Here is a 13,310-nt window from a genome sequence, read left to right as displayed (position 1 = left end):
TTAAAGATTGTTCATCCTAAACAAACAACAACGGAATAATGAGAAGATACTGACAGACAAATGTATTTGTACCCAAGTTCACTCTACATAAGTAAAACCCAAATAATCAGCACATTTGAAGCACTGCATTACATGAGTTTATGATTAGTTTTACAATATGAAAAATATAATGCAAATACAAGCATAATAGTGTCCCACTGGGTATTTCGTTCTGTCCTTTTTTTTTTTTTTTTTGGCCTATTTTTTCCTACATTATGGGTCAGGTGTGATATGCACCAATACTAAAAACAGCAACAGAGCCCATTTCTGTAAAGGACGGAAGGCTTTTGTCAGGGCCTATTAAGGCTTTCACTGCCTCGCATGCTCTTCTGAAACTCGGAGGACATTCCAGGTCACCCTGAAGCAGTGAATTGCATTACCAGGCGCTGTTTGTCAGTCCTATGTGGCAACTCAATATCTAAAAGCTGTACCAAAGCCAAAGGGTTTCTCCTCAACAAAGACACAGTTAAAAACTGCAGCACTGTACTTACTCAAATGAAGTGTAATGGAATTAAATAGCTTCAGGTTTTCCCCTAATGTTCTTTTAGTGGCACTAGCCACTTGGCTGCCTTATTTTTCTCATGATAAAAAAAAGATGAAAAGACAAAAGATGTCCTAGATGTCTTGTTCTTTCAATGTCAAATGTGTGTACTGATGAAATGCTGTAAATGAACATTAACCTTAAATAAATCAAATGTATTAGTTCATGATACCTAAAGCTTGTTAGGAATTGTTCCTTATTGTTAAGCAGTTTCTGTTAGATATCAAGTGAGAAATAGACAGACCATTCTGCACAGTGGCAGGATTTCCTGTGATCATCCTTTTCTTATAAGTGCTTTGGCTAGGCCCCTCAATTCCAATGAAGACTATTCTTATCTTCATGCACAGTCCAGTAACACTAGAGTACTAGAGAACTGTTTGAGTTCAACTTTTTTGCATCAGTTTGGGGAGTTGGAGGGCTTTTCAATTCCAGCATGACAATGGGTCTCATTCACAAATAACTGTGTGGATTAATCATACTTACAGTACGCACAGGAAAACTTCTAATGAAAAATATGCTGCCTTATAAGATGAGGCAGCAAGACGTGTTTAGTGGAACTGCGCATTTCATTATGGATCAGCCAATAGAGGTAAACGTATAACTGATAATGATAATGTAAAGTTATTTAATGTCATTTCATTACTCACTGGATGGATTTTAGTTGTGTTTTGTAGACACCAAGTAATCATCCAAGTTGCCGTTCCCCAAGAATGTGTAACTGAAGGACTGGAATGCCTGAGAGATTCCAGAATGATGCCACTGCAGGATTACCAAACACATTCAGCCGTTCAGACATTTGCTCTTTTTACGGAGGAAAAAGAGTCAGATAGTAGGAAAGACAGAGGCAACAGGCATAAATAATGAGAAATTGTTTCTCTCTGGGGTTTCAAAGACAAAACATCCTGACTTACGACAAGCCACCACATGCTTTGGTTTCCCATATAGCACCAGATGAACCGGTCGAAACAGAGATACATGTTTTCTGTGCATTGCAACACATATATGTACTAGCCAGAGGCACAAACCATTTACTAGAACATGAAAAAGTTGCTTGTTGTGGTGTAATTTTAGTTGATATGACTTGTTCACTCACTTGATATGTGAGACAGATCAGAATATTTTCAGTGTTTCTGTTTAACCCCCTGGCCTTATTATTATAACTAATGGTGACAGTACCTTGAGGAAAATTCGATACTTTGTCAGTGAGATTAAATACATTTTTGAAAATGCATTATGTGTGTGTGTGTGTGTGTGTGTCACAGCATGTTTTAACATTCATTCTCTATAGTCTTTGATAATTGTAAGATATTTAAGTCCCCTTGCATGCAAAACGAAAAAGTATGTACCAAGCCTAACACATTTTACACTTACATGAACTATTACGTTGTTTAGTACTGGAAGTGTATATATATATATTTTTTTGGTCATGTTTTATCTTGCCTGTAGCACAAACCTGGGACAGCCACTGGTGCACCCTAAAAGAAAAAAGAATGATGACCCTGGGTTTGCCACAAACTTTCAATCACTCATATGCTCTCATGAAATTGACACAATATAAATATACCCCCTCCTTCTAGACTGTCCTTGCATTTAGTATGCTGTAGTTATTTTAGTTTGTTTCATGTCTCGGTTGTGGGAACAGCAGATTCTGGCAAATTGCCTCCACCTCAGAGTCTTTCCCTCCTTATGGTTCAATCTAAAATCAGTGAGCTTTTTTATCAGGTGAAGAGCTGCCTTGTAACAGAAGAGGCCCATGACTGATGTTTAACTTTCACATTCCACAGACTCACACAGTTTGTTATTCTATATTCTGGTGGTCCAGCGGGGGTTGGTGAATAACGTTTTCGAAAATTGTGTTATCAGATCCATATGTTTCCACACACAACGAGTGACCGCCACCTCTCAAATTGTTGAGTTCTGCGTATGCACATGTGGTCTTTCTGCTCACTCAGCACAAAGCTACACTGAAGCCAATAGGGTTTCTAGGGACAGAAAAGGAAATGACACAAACATGCGCGGTGATGGTGAGAGACATGAATTAGTATTAGTAAAGACGTGATTAGTACATTTGAAAAGTGCAAACCCTGCTGAAAAATCCAGTATTAACCAGCATGAATTCCATGTTTAGAGCTGGTATAGTGCTATGGACCATCATATGAAGTTCTCAAGCAAAACTGAGCTGGTCAATCAGCACTCCTGTTTCCCATGCTGGTGTTGACCAGCAACCGGCATCCCATGCAAAACAAACCGTATGCTGGTGACCAGCAATGCTGGATTTTTTAGGGAAAATCAGCATCACTTAAGTGTTTCCATATGTGATCAGTATTCTTAAAAGCTTTTCTATCATGATTTGTAAATGATCCGGAGACAGTTCTTGTTTGACTGTGAAGATGTGGTATTCATTCAGTCATGGAGCAGCTTCTTGCTCTGGCTGTCCTCCAATTCTGAGAACATTCCTGCTCTGGGTTGTGCTCTTAAACTGCTGCTGACACAGGAGGGCGTTCACTAATATTTTCAGCATATATAAATAATAATGAAAACATTTAATCAATTTTTTTTTTGCAGTATATCAGATTACACAACATTTGATTAAATTATTACTGAAATATTTTGTTTACAAAATGAACAGTATATACCAATGTCTGCACATTACTCTGTTAAAAGGACATATGGTTTCATTAATACTGCTTATGATGATCATGTTTTACACCCTCACAGAGCGAAAAGCAAAACATATGATTCATGTGATTTTTGTGTTGAGACACAGGCATGTGGAGCCAGCAATGTTGCGAAACTGTTGGGAAAAGAGGAAAAACCAACCACAGGACATTCTTTTCACATTTCATCAAAAACTAGCCCTCCCTATAAGGTTGAAAAGTCCCTTCATGGCTGTTTTCTCTTAAAATATCTTGTATATTGACCTCACAGTGAGTGCTCTTCGGGACAAATGGCACTGTCTTTAGGAAGACTCAAGAACATAAGATCAGGACATTCAACCCATTTTAAACTTATAGTGCATTGTTGCAAAGCTGGACTGAGGATTTTGTTATTACATAAAATCCACATGTAAACGCATATGACTGCGATTTACCATATTAACTGTTGTAAAAGGACTTAAATTCCTCCTCATGGTCATTTTTTCTATCTTGTATCCTTACAGTCTGCTCCCTGAATCACGCTTTCAATGATATTTGAGCGTTTTCTCAGGCACTATATCTATAGATATCTTGATTGACTAGGGTTAATTCAGGCAAAATTGGACACATTTTGTTAAATAATCTAGAAAAGTATTAAAGTGTCTACTCGTATTTGTGTTATGTCAGGTCTCTTTTATCGTTTTATGTAATGAGTCAAAATGAGTGGGTTCAAAATGGGCCAATGAGTGCGAAATCATTATGAACTAGGCTATAGGTCCTATTTTCTTTTCTTTTTTTTAACCTGCATCATCCCATAATTTGGTTAGTAAAAATAAAGACAGTTACTGAGATTTTAGTGTTGAGTCATAATAAATTATGATTTCATTTGAATTTAGAAAGTTAATCAGAGAAATAATGCAAAGAAGTCTTATTTGTAAAGAAAAAAAAAATCATTTTTTTAATGAAATTGCATTAGGGGAGAGTGGGGTGAGTTGTGCCAGTTTTTACTCAAAGTGACTTTAAAGTGAGGCCATGGCAGTAATGCCTTCAACTTAAGGATGTACATATATTTCAGGATGTGGTGCATCCCTGAGAACAATAACTTTGGATCTGAAATAAATTGTTTCCGAAATATAGCTCTTGGGAAAAAAGTGGTCTCATGGCACAACTTGCCCCTGGTGCGGGGGAAGTTGTGCCTTTGGGGGAATACATTGGGGGTAAATTGTGCCAGTGATTTCTGAAGTAAAACAGAACATTTTAATGTTATGAACCGTAATGCTATATGAAAGCAAGATAAATTCAATACAAAATGACTAATTTAAGGTTTATTTAGATATTGTCACCCTGGAATACCATAGCATGTGTTTTTCCTACTATGGTCAATTGCATAGGGATTTTGTATTGAACATAACTCTGGATCACAGTGTCATAGAGACAAGGGGGTGGGCTCATTTTACTCAGACGACCAATCAGTCTCTCAGGATCATTGTGAAGCTATCAAACTACGCCCTAGCAACCATTTAGAGCACCATAGCAACACAATATATGATATTTGTGAATCATTTCAGGCAAAAAGGCTTTGGCAATAGATGCCTGTTGACATAGCGCTGTCTGTCAATTATGTAACATATAAGAATAAAGTGACTAGGCTAATTTCTAAACATCCTATTGTGACATAGGCCACTTAAAAACGGAATAAAACTTCTTTTTAATAACATAGTGCAAACTCAAAACTGAAATCAGTGTTAGCTAAATTAAACAAATAGCAGGCAGGCCTAAGTCAAACAATGATGAGGCATGCCCATCTCCTCACTTCTCAAGATTATCCCCTGTGAGTATGTAGGTCTAGGTGGTCTGGAACTGGCACAACTTAACCCAGGCCCTTTGGCACAAATCACCCCAGACCTACAAGTTTGAAAAACTAGCATGATCCAGCAGTTAAGAGCTAACATCATGCTAACTGTATGGACTCATTGTGTAGCCTACTAAAGCACTAAAACGTGTGAAATGTTTTCAAACTTGTCTATAATTGTTCAGACACTACAATCAGAAAACCTTAATCATAGAAATTTTACTTTGAAAGGGAAAAAACAGTTTTTTGCACTAAAATGTGCTTAACTCTCATGCCATGTGTCTCTCTTCTTTGGAGGACGAGTAAAAGTGATTGCTTTTCAAAATTATGTGGTCACATGACCAATTTCTTCTATGGTTTTCCAGAAACAAGGGTGGAACTACTTCCCCCCTGGCACAAATCACCCCACTCTCCCCTACAGATAGCCTACTTTTAGGTTGCATGATCAAAAGTAGCATTATTATATATACAATTTCTATTTCTATTTTAATTTCTTTATTTTCATCAAATAATCCTGAATAAAATGTAGGCCTATCACAGTTTCCACTAAACTATTAAGCAGCACAACTGTTTTCAATATTGACAATAATAAGGAATGTTTCTTGAACACTAAATCAGCATATTAGAATGATTTCTGAAGGATCATGTGACAACGAAGACTGGAGAAATGGCTGCAGAAATGATTTAGACAGGAATACATTAGACTTTAAAATATATTACAATAGATAATAGTTCACAATAGCCAACTGTTTTTACTTTATTTTTGTTCGAATAAGTGCAGCCTTTGTGAGCAACAAACGGCAGTGTTAGTTAAAACAGTTTCATGTTACAACCAGACTGTTAAATTGATCACATCACAGTCCTGGGATTTGACTACATCTGCGTTTCTTTAGGCTTTTGTCATAGCTCTGCAGAAAATCCTGTTTCCTTAGCAGCATTTGTCTCTTTGAGCGTTGGAGCGCGCGGCGCGTCCTCGCGCGCTGGAATGCGAGCTGATGCTCGGGGCGGTCTCGCGCTGCGCTCATCACACAAGTATGTGGATGTTTCACAGACTCCAAAGCGAAACGGTTCGAGCGGTTTATTCCTCAGCGCTGCGAGCAGAGGATGCACCTCTCGCCTTCAGCTTTACAAATAACTCATCTTTATCACAACCCGAGGAGCACCGAAGACAACTTAAACACTTTGCACAGAGAACTGGAATCTTTCTCTCTTACTGTAACATCATGGACAGACTGCAGTCTCGAGGTCACCCGGTTGATGTTCAGCGACGGTGAATGAAGATGAGGTTCAGTTAACGATAGTCCATGATGGATCACCATCACGATATGAAATGTAAAATAGTTGTGGTCGGGGACACTCAGTGTGGGAAGACGTCTTTGTTAAATGTGTTTGCCAAAGACTCGTTTCCAGAGGTTTGTAGAGAAAACTCGCCAATAAATATTAATGTTAATTTGATCTTTAATGTCATTTGTGTCATGAGTGTAACATTTATTGAACGTTTTAGCCATGAGTTGGTCATTTTGTTTGGTTAAATATTAAACTTTGGATCTTTCTCTTGCAGAACTATGTTCCTACAGTGTTTGAGAACTACACAGCCAGTTTTGAGGTGGACACATTGAGAGTTGAGCTCAGTCTTTGGGATACTTCAGGTAAGAGAAGGAAAATCAATTTGATGTTGTTTTTATCCAAGCCTCGATCCACACACATGCACATAGCCTATGAATTTATTGGTCTTCATAGAAGCTGTAATGCAGTTTTTGAGATTTTGGGCGTTGTGGGATATGATGATATGACACCCTCTATTTTTGGTGGACTGGAGACTGGACGAGGACCACAGATATTCTTGTCAGACTGATGTATGATTCATCACTTATGATATAATTCATTAATAAACAATTTGAATATGTGATGATGAGGTTGAAGAAGAAAAGTGAGTGCTATGAGCACTTTTATATTTTATTAATGAACACTTTTAGGGTTTGGTTTTGGATTTGGTTCAGGTTTTTCTTATCAAAAACAACGTTTGATATCTTGGGTTATCTATGTAGTCCAGTTTAAAAGCTCTTCATGTTGCACTGCCTGCATATTAGATTGATTCTCTCTTAAAAGCCCTGGTTTTCTGAAGAAATGAAAAATAAAAAGTGGTGTGGAGCTTAAAAAGGTTCTTCAATGGAATCAAGCTGTAAAACTGTGTTTGGTTTTAAGTGTAAGCTTTATTTTTGCCCATGATGTTCTCACAGCAGACTCACTCTTGTCTCCCACACTTCTAGAATGACTCAGATGAATGTTGTTAATGTTAGGTAATACTATCACAAAATAAACTACACATATGTGGTATAGCATAGTTTGTTTGCAAATAATGCTTTCTTTAAACAGTTGTATATATATATTTATCAAATCTGAACTGACAGTTATCATCTTTTCCTTCCTCATGTTTTTTTGCGAGCAACCCATGACTCGCCATGAACAGACATTTCAAAATGAGACCTTTAAATATTTCAGTAATGATGGCTAATGATGATCTGAGGTTTGAACTCATTTCAAGCTCTACAAACTTTCTAGAACAGATTCAACACTTACCTCCCAGAATAGCACTGTAACCTAATTTGCTGGTCTTGAAACATGGATACAGTACATGTGCTGTGTTCCTATGTAGAGGGACAGTGACTTGCACAGGGACCCCCATAGAAAACCAACCAGTATCAGTCCAACCAGTTCAGAATGTCCTAAGAAGACTTTACTCACAGCGACACTGAATAAATAAATGGATAGAGAATTATTCGCTTTTGACTTTTGATTATTTGAATTGAATTATATACTTTTTTACTGTTCAATGACAGTAGTAATATAGTGTTTGTAGTTTATGGGGACGTTGTTCTTCAAACTGGATGCTATAAATGAAGATATATAAAAGAAAAGATTACTCCTAAATTATGTTTTTCTAGGACAGATGTGCATGGTTTCTGACACTGCATTGTAAAGAGAGAAAAACATAAATTAAAACAAAAATGAGAAATGTTGTCTTTGGCAACTAGCTGAAAATTACTAAAACTGAAATAAAAATAAATTAAAGCTAAATAAAAATATTTTAATTTAACTAACAGAAGTGACAAAACATAACATTACTAAAACTACAAATACTATAATAGTATATACATCATACTAAAATAACACTGATTTGTATACTGTTGAACTTTGAAAGACTGTGATATAAATAACATGTCATTGCGATACATATGGAATAAATCTAATAGCAACATACCATCTTAAAACAATTCAGTTGCATAAATATCATGCTAACGTGCTGTGTTCATTGTTTAACTTACCAGCTTTTCCATTGCACTGTCAGGTTATTGTTCAGATTATTACTTATTCATTTATGTTATAATAAGTAATAATTTATTTATTAGTACAGTGTTTTGGTGTCTATTTGCAGGGTCTCCGTACTATGACAACGTGCGCCCCCTCTCTTATCCGGACGCCGATGCAGTTCTCATCTGTTTTGATATCGGTCGACCAGAGACTCTGGAGAATGTGCTAAGGAAGGTACGCTGATTTTCAAGACATTTGTTCATCGGTGCGGATGGTTTATAAACTGTTGTAGCTCTCCTGAACTGTTTTTCTGGGATATTCTCACAAGCCCTGTCTTTGTGGTGATGAGAACAAAAGTCCAGACATCTGAGACAAGAGTCCAATGAATGAGAGAGGGAATGTGTGGGAGGGCTTTGATCCTTTGACTATCACATGAGGGGGAGAACGACAACCAATAAGAGTTGTTTACGTTGGGCCTCGGAATCATAGAGCCTTTGTGCCGCAGAATGCCTTGTAACCTCTGATGTCATTGGGAGACAAGAGGTTTTAAGAGAGCAAGAATTAGCCACCCGTTTTGGGGCTTCATTGGTGTTCCCACTGACTCTCTCTGAGCGAGGTGGTCTGTGCAACTCTACACTGATGTCATCGGGTGATTCTAGGTGAACTACTAGAGAACATTACGCTCTAGACAAATGGCCATTTCACTAGAAGTAGGGATGACACTTAAAACAAAAGTGTTTTAATAACTGGGTCATGAAGATCATGCAATCACAGATTTGTAGACATCCTGGGATAACAAAATCGCTGGAGGGTTTATAAACAATGTGGAAAGGAATTTGTGGTGCTCTCATTTTCAAAATAAACAGCCGAATCATATTAGACAGATAAAAGATTACTTAAAATTAATAATATTATATTCTTGTCTAATTTTAGGTTTTGTTTTCTTCGTTTTTCTAATCTTAGTTTTTGTAGTTTTACGGATATTATGATAATAGTTATATAAATCATATTACAATAAATATTAAAATATTTCATATATTTTTCATTTTTTATTCTAGTCATTTTGTTATGTGCTTTTATTAGTATTTATTTATTTCAGTTTTAGTACTTTTAGTACTTCAACTTATTTTATTTAAGTTAGTTGCCAACATTTCTGATTTTCGTTTAGGTTTTTCATTTAATATTTATATGATTTATGTTTGTCGAAAGTCTAACACCATGTTTTTTAAACCCTTTAGTGGAAAGGGGAAATTGAGGAGTTCTGTCCCAATACTAAAGTACTTTTGGTTGGATGTAAGTCAGACCTACGTGCAGATCTGGCCACATTTGTGCAGCTGTCCAATGACATTCCTTCATCTTATGACCAGGTGAGTTTTAAAAAAAAATTATAGCTATAATCAAAATAGAACAAATGAAAATTAGCATTCAATTTCAAAAGCTTGTACTACAAATAATGCAATTACGTATCTTCAACCAAAGACCCCTAGGTGGTGGATAGTGAAACATGTTGCATTTTTAACCTGGGCTATATAACAAAATGCATACAGTTTCATATTAATGTATTTACAGACTTTGTTATGATGCTTAATCAGCTTGCAAAACCACTAAAATAATCATTATTGAGGCCCATATTACACTTGAAACATTGACAATGATACATTTGGCTAAACTTTAGCTTAAACTTTATATTGTAATTTTACCCCTGAATTAGATGATCAGAAATTATTTTAGCATTAAACTGTCTATCAGCTTTAATTTTGGACTTCTTGTGGCTTTTAGGGTTCAAACATGGCCAAGCAGATCTCGGCCCCTTACATCGAGTGCTCAGCGCAGCAGTCTGAGAACAGCGTGAGGGACATTTTTCACATAGCCACACTGGCCTGCATCAGTAAAAGCAACAAGAATGTGAAACGCATGAAGTCCAGCAGAGCCACCAAGAGGAGCTCGCACGTATCTAGGCCTGAGCTGGGATCAGTGTCATGTCTACACAAGACCAAGACAAAAACCTGTACAGTCATGTGATTTCAAAAGCCATTTCATCTGCATGCATTCATTCTCTTATCGGGATTCCTTCTAGAAGTCCATTTGGGAATTAACTGAAGGGAGTTATTTTGCACTTCACTACTATTCACAATATGTACCGGTGAGCTGAGTGAGCGACACGTATTAATGATGATGCATTCTATTCTCCCCTATTTAAAAGCACCTCAGAACATTTTAGCCATCATAATAAACCTAAAGCAGGGAAAACATCTGTTCCTATACTGCCAGATGAGCACTTATGACTTTGTAGAAGCCGTCCAAAGAAGAATTTCCTCTGGATTTTGTTGTGTCATACTTCAGTGCAATGATCCCCAGTTTATGCACGTAACTAACTTGTTGGATTAACATGTGGTCAGTGCTGCTAACCTCAGCACTGTCCTATTAGATCTGACATCACCAAAAAGTGTCAAATAATGTCACAGATATACATTGTAAGTAGTTTTTTCTATATGAGATATTAATGAGGCAATAAATTAAGCATACCTGCCGCAAGCAGTTGTGTCAGTGACAATTTATGTCATATGCAAACACATTCCAAATACTATTTAAAAAGCTTAAAAACTTTTAGTTTACAAAACTTATGGATCTTATCCCAAAACAGCCTCATACACAAATGATACACTATTTACACTAAAATAAATAAATAAAAAGTGTCTGTATGAATTTTTTGACTTTTTAACATTTTAAAATGTTATAAAAAAGGTTTGTAACGGCATTTATGTAAATTAATCCACAATTTCCTATAAAGCATTCTATATTATTTCCATTATCTTTACTTATTTTTGTGACCAAAAGCAAGTTTATAATGTATTTACTGATATATGTATCAATGGTTCATTTAAATCACAATTGTGAAATAAATAACGCGCTGTGATTTATTTATTTAAATGTAAGATACCCAAAAGGTCCATTGTCTGGCAAAATGAGTGATTCCTACACTATTCTAGCGCATTCAGTTTGGTCCAACACTACCATCTGCTGGGCATAATTGAAAATTCTGGTAAATTGGAAAAAACATAAAAAATACTGTATGCTAAAAATATATATATATATTAATATATAAAAATATATATTTTATTTTTTTAAGTAGCCTATACTGGAATCTATCCCTCACATGTATCCAGTTGAGAATGCAGATTAAGGAGTCAAACTGTAAATCCTCTAGAATAATTTTAGCAAGGAGGGGGAATGCAACCGAATGCAATGCTTGTTCAGAGCTTGCAAAATTAGCTTTATGATAAATTTATTTTTATGTTGGGATAGAAAAAAGGAAAACATGTTAAAAATCATAATCATAGAATTCAAACTCACACATTCCTTTTGAACTCTCTTCCAGATGGTTTTCATGCCGTTAACTTTATCAGCTCTTAGACGTGCACTGTGAAGATCTAGTGTCAGACTGAACATGAAAATCTAGTTTTACTTGTCATGATAAAAGTGGAGCAGGAAATGACAAATAGGAAGGAATGTTTCAGTTAAGGGCATCAGTGGAGTCTCCTTTCATATCTAAACAGACTAAAGGTTGGCCCAAACTTTTCAAAATGATTTCAAAATGTAAGATACCACAAGCATGACGGTAAGTTTAAGATGTGCCTGGCCTCGCCTGAAATGTATGCGAGAGTAGGTGGCTGCAGTGAGGGGAGGAGTGAAAAAAGTGCAAGCAAGCTGGACAAGTTCTCTCTTATCGTAGTGGATCAGACACCTACAAGGCGGATACCTCAAACCTCAACTACCTCAAAGGCGGATCTCGCGGGATTCACGCACATGTACGGTGTTGCTAATAAACTAGATGAATTTAAGTTATTGCTTTTATATGAAGATGAATATGATCAAAAAGACACCATACTTGTTATTTAATTCCAGACGTGTTTATCATTTTTGCTTTAATACAGACATGTTTTTAAATATTTTTTGAAATATGAAAACAATCACATCCATAGAGAGATATCACTGTCAAACAGATTAGGAAGATTCACACATAATTTATACACATAAAAAAAATTATATAAGAGTTTTAAAATCAAACATTTTAAAAGAGAACAATACATCACAGTTGTTTAAACCAATGAACATTAAGCTGTGTCGTCAGCAAGTCGTTTTCCATCGTGCTTGTGATCAGCGCAGTCGGTGGAGAGCAACTGTGTTTAACTGCAGAATCCGACACGTCCGCCTCACCGTTGCGAGGGTTTTTTGTTCCCTATCAGTCGCTCACATTCAACATAACGTCGATGTGACGACGTAATTGGGATCACTTCAGGGAGCCCTATTAACTTCGAGTGTCTACAGACCGAGCCAATGACCGTTGGCGTAGGTGAATGGCGTCATGTGTCACGTGCCCGCAGAGCGGGCAAACAGGAAGCGAGCGCACGCACACATTGTCTTTCACTTTGGAACCGAGAGGTTGTTACTTCAGTGCTGCAAGAAGAGACTCTGTATCGGTGGGCGTTCCTTGAGTTTTTTAACTTATTATAGCCGCGGCTACCCCTGGGTGCCTCAGCGTGGGAAGAGTTTTTATTTTCTCTTTTTTACTTTCAACTAAAAGAGCCTTAAACACAAGCCTTACCCTGCGTCCTTTTCAGGATGTCATTTCGCTTGTGCGTTTCTGGGTGCGGTCGTTCCCTGGCGCCAGCAGATGGCCACAATAGTTGCCTCTCATGTTTGGGCATTCAGCATGCTGAGGCAGCTTTTGTGAATAGTTCATGTTCCCATTGCGGGAATATTACTATGGCCGCGTTAAGATCGAGACTCGCTTACCTCAAGGGAGGTGCAGTCCCCTTGCCTATGCCCCGATCTAGTGTCTATTCTGCACTGGCACACAGCTGGCAGCAGGGTCTACGCAAATATGCGTTTCCCCCAGTGAGCCTTCTTGCACAGACCCTGGGCAAAG

At 37.1% G+C, this 13,310-nt stretch overlaps 1 protein-coding gene across 1 annotated transcript; it reads left to right on the top strand.

Annotated features, from left to right (window-relative positions):
• Window positions 1-6,091: 6,091 nt before the first annotated feature.
• Window positions 6,092-11,323, top strand: rnd3b (Rho family GTPase 3b). Its single transcript, XM_084122284.1, has 5 exons — window positions 6,092-6,480; window positions 6,630-6,717; window positions 8,505-8,614; window positions 9,619-9,747; window positions 10,160-11,323. The coding sequence occupies exons 1-5, from the start codon at window positions 6,373-6,375 to the stop codon at window positions 10,400-10,402; spliced, it is 678 nt and encodes a 225-aa protein (XP_083978410.1). The 5' UTR covers window positions 6,092-6,372; the 3' UTR covers window positions 10,403-11,323.
• The last annotated feature ends 1,987 nt before the right edge of the window (window positions 11,324-13,310 follow it).

The sequence above is a fragment of the Abramis brama genome (genome assembly GCF_963993115.1).
Source record: "Abramis brama genome assembly, chromosome: 8".
Taxonomy (NCBI): Eukaryota; Metazoa; Chordata; class Actinopteri; order Cypriniformes; family Leuciscidae; genus Abramis; species Abramis brama.
Note: the sequence above shows the minus strand (reverse complement) of the source record. Positions and strands in the feature narration are given on the sequence as shown.

Excerpts from the sequence above, each read along its gene's own strand:
- rnd3b (XM_084122284.1), top strand. The coding sequence starts at position 6,373 with ATGATGGATCACCATCACGATATGAAATGTAAAATAGTTGTGGTCGGG. Across the intron at positions 6,481-6,629 it reads CCAAAGACTCGTTTCCAGAG|AACTATGTTCCTACAGTGTT; the intron begins GTTTGTAGAGAA and ends TTTCTCTTGCAG. Across the intron at positions 9,748-10,159 it reads TTCCTTCATCTTATGACCAG|GGTTCAAACATGGCCAAGCA; the intron begins GTGAGTTTTAAA and ends TGTGGCTTTTAG.